Source organism: Zootermopsis nevadensis, unplaced genomic scaffold (assembly GCF_977971745.1).
Source record: "Zootermopsis nevadensis isolate Lab colony 2312 unplaced genomic scaffold, Znev_1.0 Znev_ptg000006l, whole genome shotgun sequence".
Classification (NCBI taxonomy): domain Eukaryota; kingdom Metazoa; phylum Arthropoda; class Insecta; order Blattodea; family Termopsidae; genus Zootermopsis; species Zootermopsis nevadensis.
In genome coordinates this window covers 8,895,598-8,908,532 of record NW_028259138.1, presented here as the reverse complement: position 1 = coordinate 8,908,532, position 12,935 = coordinate 8,895,598, and the positions used below count along the sequence as shown (strand labels likewise).

Below are 12,935 nucleotides of genomic sequence, written 5' to 3'. Positions count from 1 at the left end.
TGCTGCTCGCAAACAGTCATCAAGATGGGCATCAGTAAGTCGAGATCTGTGCTTTGATTTTATAATGTTCATATAATGCCTTCATTATTCAGTATAACATCTTTCTGTAACAACGCGGACACCCAAAAAAAAGCCTTGGCAGGTGCCTGTGGGCACCGCGTTGGGGACCACTTGTGGGGTATACCTCATAGTGACTTCTTTTAACAGTTCGTTATTCACCGTCATCCGGTTTGATGCCGTATGATGTATGCAGTTATAAAAGTGCCACCCATATTCTAATATATCAAGATGAACAGCAGTATTACAATACACTGTGAAATGTAGCTTTAAATTCTCATGTGTCATGCATTGTGTTTTAACATACTTTATTATTTGTCAGGATCTGTAATGTGCCACAGAACCAAGTTATTGCAGACACTATTAATCTTCTCGTAGTTCATTCGTTTTACCAACAGTTGGCACTTGCTTTGTAATATGCACATTTATCATGGATGTTCCAAGGAAATGGTTGAAATCCATTTGAAAGTACAGAATTTTGTAATTAGAGTTACACTTAAACATTTGTTGTTTGTTATTTCAGGCGTTGTACAACAGTGTTCTAGAAAACACTCAGACCATTGAACAGGTGAATGTTGTTGGCGGACGTTTCATCCGTGAGGCTAAGGTAAGATTTTGATGCATAATGTATCAGAAAATATGTGTAGGTAAGCCGGTGTGGATGTGTTGTGAATGATTTGTGTGCATGTGTGGTTTCTGAATATAAAATGTACATATTGTGAATACATTTAAATTTATATATTTGTAGTGGAGAACTACATTTTTGCATTGGCTAAAACCCTCAAAATAATTTATTACAGTTTATTATAACTGAATAACATTAATAGAAATTAATCTAATAACCCTGAATTAATTTAAATTCATATACTCATGTTTAAACTTCACAGTTGGATAATCTGGACTCTGCAACTTGCAGTAAGATTATTAGATGTCTGTATAAACATATTTACTACAAATGTTAATTTTAAAGGTTAGTGGACATACTCATAAAAATGAATTTCATTGAGCATGTAAACTACCTGTGGATGGGTCATTTGATTATGGAAGGAGTTTGGAAAACTAACAGAGTTGTGTATATTTTACGTACAGTATTTACTCTGTTACAGATTGAACTCATTTAATGTAGAGAAGTAGGTAATCTGAAATGATGGAACATAACTAAGATGTATGAAACCAGATTATTTTTGTTGATTGTAGTGTTCTGAGTTGTGATGCCATGCAGCCTTGTATGTGGTCACCAGCATTTTGGAGGAACATGTCACTTCCATCTTTTTCCTTGAAGACAGAGGTGATATATTTCTCAAAATGCTGATAACTGTTTACAGAACTACACGGCATCCGACCCAGAATCAACATATGTAACACCAACAGAACCTCATATCTTGTACACTTTTCTCTGTTGATCAAAAAAGACAAAAGTACAGTCAAATGATCGATGACTGTTGCTCATATTCAAACTGGACTTCAATTTTACAGATGCTTATAATGACTGAAAAACATCATTCTGTTTAGAGACGTAAATATTTGTCATTGGTGTAACTCTGTTGCAGGAGTTCTTGTATGCCCGGAGTAAATACAGTATGGACATTTCACACATTTTAGGAGTGTAGCAAGCAACTGGTGACCATATCATTTACCTGTTGTGTCGAGGAGTTGAGGAGTTTTCAAATTTAATGTAGCATTTGTTTTAGTTCAGTTCTCTTCTGACCACTGCCATTAATACAATACAAAGCCATGATAAAAAGGAACCATGGAAGTTTGTGCAATGCAACAGTCATACGTGGAGAATCTTTTTTTAAGGGAACTTGAATGTACTCTTAACGTCAGTAACTCAACCATCAAAATGAACATGCTCTAGGAATGTGCGTATTACTTCAGATGGTCAGCTGCCGGGCACTGAATACATTCAGGCTTGTCAACACTTTTATAGTTTAAGCAACAGGTACAAATTCTTGTGGGAATCTCTAAATCTAAAAGATTTGCAGATGCAGCCAAAACCTTTCTGCAGTAAAGTTTATATTTAATTTTTGACATTTTGTTTTATACTTCGGTATGCTCATTTACTTTCTGCTGTTGTCAACAGGGAAGGCAGTCAACTAAAGGCATTTTTTATCTTCATTGATTAGGCAACATAATTCTTATATAAGCCTGAGATTAATCCTGTTATCTTCTAGGTTTTTCTTATATTTAGTTTGTTACTTGTAATTGTCAGTTCTTTCACATGCAGACTTATTTTGACTTTGGCCTCCCATCTCTCCAATTCTGTTACAAGAACTTGACATCTTTTTTATTTTGACTTTGGCCTCCCATCTGTCCAATTTTGTTACAAGAACTTGACATCTTTTTCTGCATGTAGTCATTCCTGTAGCTGAGTTATTGAGCTTGAGTTTATCACGCATGTCACTATTTTTTGTCTAATCTTGTATAATGATAATAGATGAGGTTTTGTTTTTTCTTCTTTTTATGAAAAAATATGCCATGTTATATCATCAGGTATTTTCACTTTAGTAAATTCTGTATGTTTCCTGAGGATGAAACAGACTTAAGAAAATGCTGTGTTGGTTTGCTTTTTAAAACATTAAGGGTCTGATGGAACAGTAAGCTTTTAAGTTTATTACTTGTTCAGTTAGGTTAAATGAGTCAGATTCTTCCTGATAAAATTGTCAGCTAATGTTCTGTTTTCAGAGGCCATTGGAGCAGTAATTCTTTCTCTGTCTGTGAAATATTGAATTTAATGCTTTTGTATTTTGGTCCATTTACAACAAATTTTTTAACACTTTGTTTTGTTATTACATGTATATTTTGGTCCTGTGGGACACTGTCTTAGTTCCTCTTCTAATATCTTACATTTTGTTATCTTATTTATAATCCTTTAATCAGGCTCTTACATTTTATCTTTCTTTTAATTCTTACAAGTCGTAATATATCTCTGATATGGTGTTTGAATCACTGAATTATACTGTTTACATTTACTACATTATTTGAAATGGTTAGAATGTTTCAAAATTGTTAAAATTACATTTGCCTTATTTATTCTGTCCGGAAGCTTGCTATCCCTGTAGTCTTTGTTTTTTGTGATCAGTATATTCTTAAAATACTGAATTTATGGTGTCGCCAAATACTTTCTTGTATTATTCTCTTGATATTATTCTGCGTGTCCTTTTTTGATCACTATATAGTATTCTTAAAATGTTGAATTTTTTTTATGGCCATCCTCCCCTCACACTTTTACCACAAATTTCTTGTTCTTGTCCTTGTGCCACTCAATATTGCTGCATCACTTTTGTTATTCTTATGAATATCTTAACTTCTGTTTGTTGCTTGGTGTGTCAGTTACTGCGGCTATTTGCGTCATTTGTTACTTGGATCATTATTACTTCGTGATGTGCGTACATTTGTATGCCCTTGTTGTGTTGAAAGTTGTACTCTTTCTTCTGCTGGTTAGTATGCCCTTTTGACTGTTGTGTAGTTCTGTCTGTGTCACATCTCTCTGTCATATATTATATTTCTGTTGTTACCTTACCATACTGGTAGTTAATGTATTATTACTTGCAGTATGTTTGCCATATTTAAAACTGTACAGAACCTGCACTTACTTCATCATTTTCCTTTAATGTATTAAGTTTCCTATGTCTTCTTTTATGGATGCAATCACTTTCTTTTCTGAATGCCAGCTGATCACGTGGATATGAAAAACCTATATTCGGACACCAATTTTATGGTGACCAGGGTTGATTCTTTGCAAGGATGAGCTAAGATTTTGATGCAACAATGACGTCTTGGTGCGAATGTATATAACTGTAGGTGAAAATTTGGTAATTGAAAGGTTGTTGATCTAATAATAAGGCTGGCAGCAAATCATAGCACAATTTATGGTCATTGCACTTTATAGTGGTGATGGTGGTTGTTACTGGGCTTGAAACTTACAATTAAGGGTGGCAGCGTATGTATTACTAATCAGACTAACCCCCTAATCTAACCCTCCCAACCCAACAGATTTACGACTTGAGACTGCAGCGTTACCTTGGGTGGCTCGTGGAGGAGGTACACCCTAGCTTGGATGCAACACTGAGCACACGGTGTACTGATGGGGGCGGAGCTGACACCGTAGCAAAGCAGCTAGATATCCTGAACCATCGATACCAGGCACTGCTGGCTGTTCTGTATGACCGCCTGAGACAGATTGCAGCACTTTCGCCAAATGACCCAACACTGCAGGTGACTACCATATGATTTTCTTAGCTTATACCATATTTTAATTCTCACTTAACGTGCACATTCACAGATATCCCTCATCAAAATTTCATCTTCAAAAATTTGGATTTATGAAAATGATACATCATGGCAAATATCACTGCCCGCTTTACCCATCTGTAAATGTTTAAACATTTTCTCTAAAAGACTAGGTAACTTTTATAGATGGTTAATTGGTAATCAGTTTTTAATTACCATTATACTTTTTTAAATTTATTAACTTATATTTTCATGTTGCCACCATGTTTGGTGCAGCACAGTGTCTCATCTGCTGTATTTGCATGGCTTAAAGGTCATGCCACATTTCACAACGCAGAGCAGTAACTGTGATTCTAGCCAAACTGTTCCGAATATTATGTTTTTTCCTGTTCATCTGCCCTACCTGTTCAATTTGGAATTTGTTCTTTCTACTATCTCTTTATGGTGATAACATTTTCCGTTCTTATCATCATTTATATTGACAGGTATGAAATAAATTGGAGTTTATTTTTTCATGTTACTGTGAAAAAGAAGTGTGTGTGTGTGTGAATTTGAGATGTGTGAATTCTCGGTTAAGTTTGAGGTAATGGTTCTGTGGTTCTTGAGTCTGATTTCTTAAGATAATTGTGAACTTGGTCACAGACTGGGGAGAAATTTGTAGTTCTTATTAAGTACTAACTTATATTTTCTGGAGTTACTGGGAACGACCCGTTCTTCAAGTGCCTGAGCACTGCGGGTCCCAGCTTTTTGTTGGCCCGATTTATAGACATTCAGTAGGACTCCTTGGACGAGGGATCAGCCCGTCGCAAGGCCCCTTCCTGTACACAGGACAGCACAACACAGAAAAATGCGGACAAACATCCATGGCTTGAGTGGGATTCGAACCCACGGTCCCAGTGACCAAGTGGCACAAGGCCCATGCCTCAGACAGCACGGCCACTGCAGACCCCTCTTATTGTATGGGAACCTAAAAGTGACCATGTTAGGAACTAAGACATTGAACCATGATGTGAACATACCTTACCTAGAGAGTTAGTTTTGTGGGATCAGGGTAGAGATTGACACAGCAAACTATGAACTTACCCATTTTAAAGTCTATTATTTCTCATACTTCATATGTTGAATGTTTCAGTAGCTGACTGTAGTCAAAGAGAGATTTATGAGTATTAATTGTGGTCTTCTAGCTTGTGATGTTGCACAGTCTTGTAGGTAGCTACTGGCATCTTGAAGGACTGTATCACTGCCATTTTCAGGGTAGATGGAGGTGATGCATTTTTCAAAAAAAGTTGATAATCTACCTGAATACAGTGTCACAACCCAGTACTGCTGTAAGAAACTCAAATTTCAGAGGTTTTATGAGTGTTTTAAAATACATAAGTTATTGTAACGCTGGTTCATAAATAGATGTGAGTAAATATATACAGGTAGCCCTCGATTTACGCCAGGGATGCATTCCTGGACAAATCGGCGTAAATTGAAATTCTTTTATAATGTAAATCAATGGGAAGTCAATGACATGCGTTCCCAGCACCCAAACATTGACGAGTAATATAATGGCATTACATTTAAAGCTCTTAAATAACGTAAATAAAGGGAATTTAAAAAATATATTTTATACACTTACAATCGGCAATTCATTGGTCCCTGCGATTGACTGTGATTCTTTCATGTGATTGATGTGTACAATAATCTCTGCTGTTATGTGATAGTTGCATTCATGTAAGATGCCGACCTATAGAAAATCGTGTAGTAAAATAACCCCGGTACCTCTGCAGAGATTAAATTAGTCCTTTGAAAGTTTAAAGTGCCAGGAATGAAATTTCATAAGAGCAAACTCGTATATGCAAAAGTTTTCATTTCATAAACAACTTTTACCGATTCATCGATCTCATTGGAGCACATTTGCATTAACGAAACATACGTAATTACAGAGATGACTGTGTTTATAAATTTTATTCAAAATCAGCGATGTAAGAATTACGACTTAGTATAAGAATCAGTACGAGATACATTGTAAAACGTTATAAATAATAGTAAAATATATTTCTTTCACTTTTTGACGTTCTGGTTTCAAAATTGACATTATTCTGAATCGGTGCAAATCGAGGGCTGCCTGTATTTAGGAAATCTTAATAAATGAACACCATTTTAAAACTTCATGGATCAGGATCCTTCTTGAGCAGCTGGTAGCTGCTCAGCTAGTCCACAGGAGCCCACTTCTGCCCTCTATCCTGGGCTGCTTGAATTCAACATATGTTTCACTTCTCTTTTTTTTTTAATCCACTTTAATATTGTCCTCCAATCTATACTACAGGCATACCTCAGATATATTGCAGGTTCGGTTCCAGACCACCACAATAAAGCGAGTCACGCAAATTTTTTGGTTTCCCAGTGCATATAAAAGTTATGTTTACACTATACTGTAGTCTATTAAGAGTTCAATGGCATTATGTCTAAATAAACAATGCGAGAATTACAAAAATGTGACACAGAGACACGGAGTGAGCACATGCTGTTGGTAGAATGGCGCTGATAGACTTGCTCGACACAGGGTTGCCACAAACCTTCAATTTGTAAAAAATGCAATATCTGCGAAGTGAAATAAAACAAAAGGTATTCTGTCTAAAATGTTGTATGTCTTACTGGTTTCCCCTATGTTGTGCTACATGTACCAAATATCTAATTCTTGTTGTTTTGATAATCTTAACAATAGCTGGTGAAGAGCACAAATTATGAAGTTCTCTGACATGTAATGAAAAATATAGGTAGAGTTCATCTTGTGCCTAAGAACCATATTATGAAGACATTATTTTTATTTGGTGATTCATTAGTTTAGAGCCTAAGTAAGCTTCTGTAGAAGATGGCTGTCTTGTAGGATATTGCACTGTGTAGTCTGGTAGAAGTTTACCAACAACATTTTAGAGATGTACTCATTGCCCTCATGATGGAGGCAACAAGCACCTCTGAATTATCAGCAAATTTCTACCATTCTACATGACACAACTTCCCAGAAGAAATTTATCTTAATACTTGCTGCTATGATAACATGAAATCATATAAAATTCAGTTATGTTCAGTTCTCGAAATTGATTCATATTGTGCAGGACGCTTCAAGATAAATTAAAGTAAATGACACACTTGGCACTCTAATCACTTTAATTAATTTGTCATATTTCTGATATGTAGTTTAAATCCATTTCGCATCTGGAATTGAAAAAATTAAACTCATATATTGTTTACATGATTTCTTTAACTGTGGTTATTCTAGTCCTGTCCTCGTAGTAGAAATTCGCTTTCTTCTAGTCTGTGTAATAAACTCTTGATTATCTGTAATTGATTGCAAAAGGAACATATTGAGACTGATGGCCTAGGTTGTGACACATAAGAAAAAAAACTAGAACTGATTAATGCACTGCCCATGGTGTTATTCTCAGAATTCCTTAGTGATGACACCATGCTTATAAGAGGAAAATTATGTAACACAGGCACTTCACTGTTGTGAAATATTATGTTCTTTTAAAAAGAACCTGTGGTGCCAGCATGTAGGCAAGGACATCCCTGTGTGGGTTCAGCCAATAGGAGGTTGGTTTGTAAGTGGGTTTACCAATCATTGGGACTTTTGCAAGCTGAGTGGGTGGAAACAGTGAGTGAGTGTGGGTTGTCCAGTGGTTAGCCTTGGGTTATTATGTGTCTTGTTTTCATAGTGGATATTGCATTGACCATTTGTGTCTATGAGTAAAGGGCAGGTAGACAGGTTTCATCCAAAACACCGCTACTATTTATATTCTTTATTAGCAACCAATTTCTGGAACTCTGTCCAGTGTTAATCTTTTTATTCTTTTAACATTTTTGTCTTGATCTCTTGAAGATCAAAATGCATTTTCATAAGGGGAGAGATTCATGCCTGTATGTCATGCAAATCTTTGTCTTTAAAATGTTTACAGTTAAAAAAGTTTGTCAGCATAGAGTATTAGAATGGTCTGTTTTGTCCTCATCTAAATCTCCTTTGATCAGGCCATCTTTTTTCTTACGGACTGTAATTAAAAAATTCTCTGCGGGATATTTGCACCATTTAGTTGAGTAGTTTTTGTTTCTATATTAAAAGAAATTTTTTTGTTTATAATTTGTCTGAGTCTCCAAATATTATTATGGTGATAAAATGAATGTTTATAGGATGGGTTAGGTGTGTAGCACATATGGAGCTAATAAGAAATGTATATAAGATCCTAGTTAGTTAACTCAGGGGGAAGAGATCACTTGCAAAGATGGAAAGGGAATATGAAAATTAATTTCTTGTAGCATTTAAATATTCCCATTTGTGGTACCCAACAAGTCACTTAAAAATCTGTGTAAAACTGTTACTACAGGGTCTTTTAAATATCATCATGCCATTGCAAAGGGTTAATGAAATATTGTATGTACTTGTGAAGTAGCTGGATTCAACTGGATTAGGTTTCAGTGTTGGTATCTTGTAAATAATACAATGAAGTTGGTCAGCTGAGTTACTGTTGACTTCTCATGAGCTCCGGCTCATGGAATCTGTGAGGCTTGTGGATTATTTGGTGAATTTTTAATGTGTAGGTAAATTTAGGTGAATGACATAATGCTGGTTGTTATTGTAAACAACTACTGTTGGTTTTACACTACAAAAATAACTCTCCAGATGACTGCTTATTTAACAGTTTTTAAAATGTGGATTGCTGGAACTAAAGCATCTGGTAGCAGAACCCAAATGTCCAACAGTGTTAATAGATGAGCCTGGCATTGGATGTGAACCTGAGCCAGTCCCATTCACATCTCATGCTCACAGTCAGCTTATGTATTACAAATATAAATGTTGTCTTGCCATTTTCATAGTCTTTGTAGTAACTTCATAAAAATTCTATTGCCAGTTCTTGTTGTCCCCATATGTAGCCTACTTAAAAAGCTTTTGTGAATCAGACAGTAAACACAACAGTAGTACATCCTCCACATGTACTTGATTGACCTTGGTGAATTTTGACCTTTGCTATGATTGCTACTCGTTACGTGTTTGAAGTTCATAGGTTGACTGTGCTTTACAACTTACTAATGATAACTTTTAGAAAGATGAACATGCCAAGGTTGTAGAAAGCCAACATCCCATCAGTTCAGTGTATTATTCATGGAAAACTATTATCCTCTGTACTTCCCACATTGATGCTCAGATTATACAAAACAGTAATTTTGCCAGTTGTGTTATATAGGTGTAAAATATGATCTCTTGTTTTAAGAGAGGAATGTAAATTGTAAGTGTCTAAAGACTACTCATGAAAGTATTTGAACTTAAGAAAGGTTAAATGTACAATTCAGAGTATTGTATAATGAGAACCAGTTCCTTTGTATTATTACAATAGTGAAATCTGTGAGGATGAAATGAACTGCGTATGTAACTGTGGCAGGGAGACAATGAATGCTATGCACAGTGTAATGTTGATGCAGAGATCTCTCGGAGAACTGCCACTTTCCATAAGACCAAAAAGGTGATGGTAGTACAGTATTAAAAGATTTGTTTAATTATTGGTACAATAATAAAATACAATGAATACTGCAGAAGCAAATTAGCTGTTGCACAAAGGGATAAATGTAATTTTTATTGCCACAGCTTTAAAAATAATGCAAAGTATTTCCAAAAATCCATTAAGGGAGTGATAAATTTCAGAGCACAAATGCACTTACTGTGTCTGTTTGAATGTTTCATACATTTTGCTATCTGCTGTATTGTTGACAACAGTACTATGTTGGTGGCTATGATGATATTGATGAGGATATAAGTATTATTGTTAGGAGCTTAATGTTGGGTATACTAAATAATTTATTGGCATATATATAAATGTTATTAAGATTCTTTTGATTGAAGTGATTAAATATCATTTCTCTAACTGTGGATGTGATTCATGTTCCTTCAGAATGTAACTAACCAACAAATTTACAAAACAGTTTGTGTTCATTTAATAATATTTTATGGTCTGATTTGACACATGAATAATACATTGAGGAGAGATGAACAAACAGCAAACCCACTTGCACTCTAAGAAAGGGAGAGGGGAACAGCGACTCCCACACAGAGTCAATGGATGTGGTGCCAGTAAGAACAGCCTGAAGGCATTTCAGTCTCTTTGAGGCAAGCTGCTGTGTATGTGAAAGTAATGTGCTCAGTAGTGTTAAATTTTGTATTAGTGGTGTTTCAAAGTATTTATTATTTTTACAATGAAGAAGGCAAAAGTGAATGATTTTTCTGCCACAAGGAAATCCAGTGAAGGCAGATTTTCTGCCGTGAAGAAGTCTAAGGTGATAGTGGTTTGTTGTATGTTCTTTACAAGAAAGTTATGTCTGACCATCTGTTTCTTTCATGTCTGAAGTTAATCTGTGGATTTTAATTACATTTGGTATTGAGGATTTCACTAAATGTGTTGGCTGCATTTAATGTTGGTTCATGTCGATCAGATATCTTACTACTTTAAGTGAAATAAAATTTAACTTCATAAATTTTATGAAAAATTTTAATTGTGCAGATGACTGGCATGTGACATTAAATAAGGTTCACATTATGGTGTATAAAATATATTGGAACCTTTTTTTGATATCAAATATTTCACAAATACAAGGAAAAATCATTTCTGACTTTGTGCAGTGTAGTTTAGCTTTGAAACAATGGGTATTTATCTGCAGTTAATTAATATCAAAATTGGTGTAGTATGCAACATCGCAAGAACAAATTAGCAAAATATGTAGGTATTCATTGAGTATATCCTTACATTATAATTATAAATTAATTCTGAGTTTAATACTGAGTTTACATAAGATTATCATGTTCTCTGAGCATAGGTTCATCAGTTATACAATAAAATCTTTTTTTATAATATTCAGCATGGAAAGTGTGTGAAGTTGAGTATGGTAAATGTGTTAGGTTTAATTACATGGGAGGAAGAATATGCACAAAAGTCAGAGAACATTAAAGCACATAATACCCCAGAGTGGTGCAGATGTTTTTGGTCAGAGTGGATTGACACAGTAGTACCATGTTTAACTAACATCTGAGGGGTATCTAGTTAGTTTCGTCTATCCTGGCTGAAGTTTTTAGTTGTTTTTCTCACTTATTTCATTATTTACAATAATATTACCACACCTTACTAGTTTTACATACGCTTATAAGTGTGGCTACAGTGTAATTAAATAATATGACAAAGAAACTGAGGATAAGGTAGATATGTTTGTGAGGTATCTTTGTATTTGTTTCAAAATTGAGGACATAGGTACAGATAATCTTATATACTGTATGAAGTTGGAAATATGGTATTAAATTCTGCCTCAAGTTTCATAATTTTGTTACAATGAAAGAAATGAAAATGGGAGAAACATTGTTATCTTTACTCACATCGGTATGCTGAATACCATAATTGATTGCGCATTATGTCCAATTAACTGAGTGGAATTTATTGAGACTGGAAGATATTTTTGTATGAGCGAACTTACAAGGTCATTTTTATTTAGATGATGATGTCATAGATAACAGCTTTATTGACATGTATCATTTTTGTATTTAAAAATCTTGCTTCTTAGAAACATTTCTAAAGTTACTTCTCTGAGGTTGTAAATATTTGTCAGATGGCAAACTGCATCTACTGAAGGTGTTAAGTATTGCAAGGGTTTGGTGCTGTTTGGTTTTAAAATCAGGGAAAACTGAAGTGGTAATTGGCACTGCTAGTTTTGTTCTCATCATTTTTAGTTACGACATGTTTGTAACTGTCTAGCCTTACCAGTATGCATTACACATTATGATTAACAAATAGTCTAATGTAAATAGCTTGTATTACAAACATATGCATGTACACTTGTTTTTCTTAATATTCTCTTAATTTAGCATCTGCTGTCTTTACTGCTGTTTTATTTATTATCATCAATGCGACAATCACTACCATGAGCATTGTTTATGCAACAAAATAAAAATCTGAGCTGCAGATTGAATTCATTTGGCTCATTGTAAAATTATTACTGAATGTTGCAGATGAGTGGTTAGCATTCTTGCTTTATATTCATGAGGTTCTTATTTTTCTTCAGTCCTTCCAGACATATGCAGGGATAGTACCTTAACATTATGCTGTGCCCACTTCCTTCCACATCCTTTACAATTCATGATTCATTAATCAGTCTATCATTTGACAGTATGTTGTCTGACCTGCTGACAGAATCATTAAGTAAACCATAAATAAATAAGTGTAAGATTATTGTATGAAGTTACAGGTTCTAATAATATGTACCAGTATTACAACAGCAAGAGTAATATTAATATTTTAATTACTGATATTAATTTGTTTTGACAGTTGCTGGTGACTGAAATGGAACCCCGGCAAATGAGAACATTTCGAACTGAATTCAACATTTTTGAATCATCTACAACGGATACCACAGATTCCAGAACTTACAATAGTAGTGTTCACTATGAAACACAGTCAGAGTGAGTATTGCTGGGAAATGTTTTGCAACTTGAAGTGTGAAGTTAATCGTTCTTCAACAGTTTTGTTTCTCATGTTGGTCTGTTTTAATGTCATTTGATTTTTACCCACATTTATTCTCGACATGCAGCCTAACAGCTTTCTGAATGATAACAACAATACTTTATATGT

The 12,935-nt window shown here is 34.7% G+C and overlaps 1 protein-coding gene across 39 annotated transcripts in view; it reads left to right on the top strand.

Annotated features, from left to right (window-relative positions):
* Positions 1 to 12,935, top strand: part of shot (dystonin-like protein short stop) — a 308,131-nt gene that overhangs the window by 199,475 nt on the left and 95,721 nt on the right. For 37 of the 39 annotated variants that reach the window (XM_087343471.1, XM_087343467.1, XM_087343486.1 and 34 more), the window contains 3 exons: positions 581 to 664; positions 4,054 to 4,275; positions 12,633 to 12,766. In XM_087343471.1, coding sequence (XP_087199597.1) covers positions 581 to 664; positions 4,054 to 4,275; positions 12,633 to 12,766 — 440 coding nt within the window. Of the gene's footprint in view, positions 1 to 580; positions 665 to 4,053; positions 4,276 to 4,831; positions 4,874 to 10,443; positions 10,600 to 12,632; positions 12,767 to 12,935 lie in introns of those variants that run through there. The other 2 variants (XM_087343493.1, XM_087343491.1) reach the window with 2 other exon arrangements.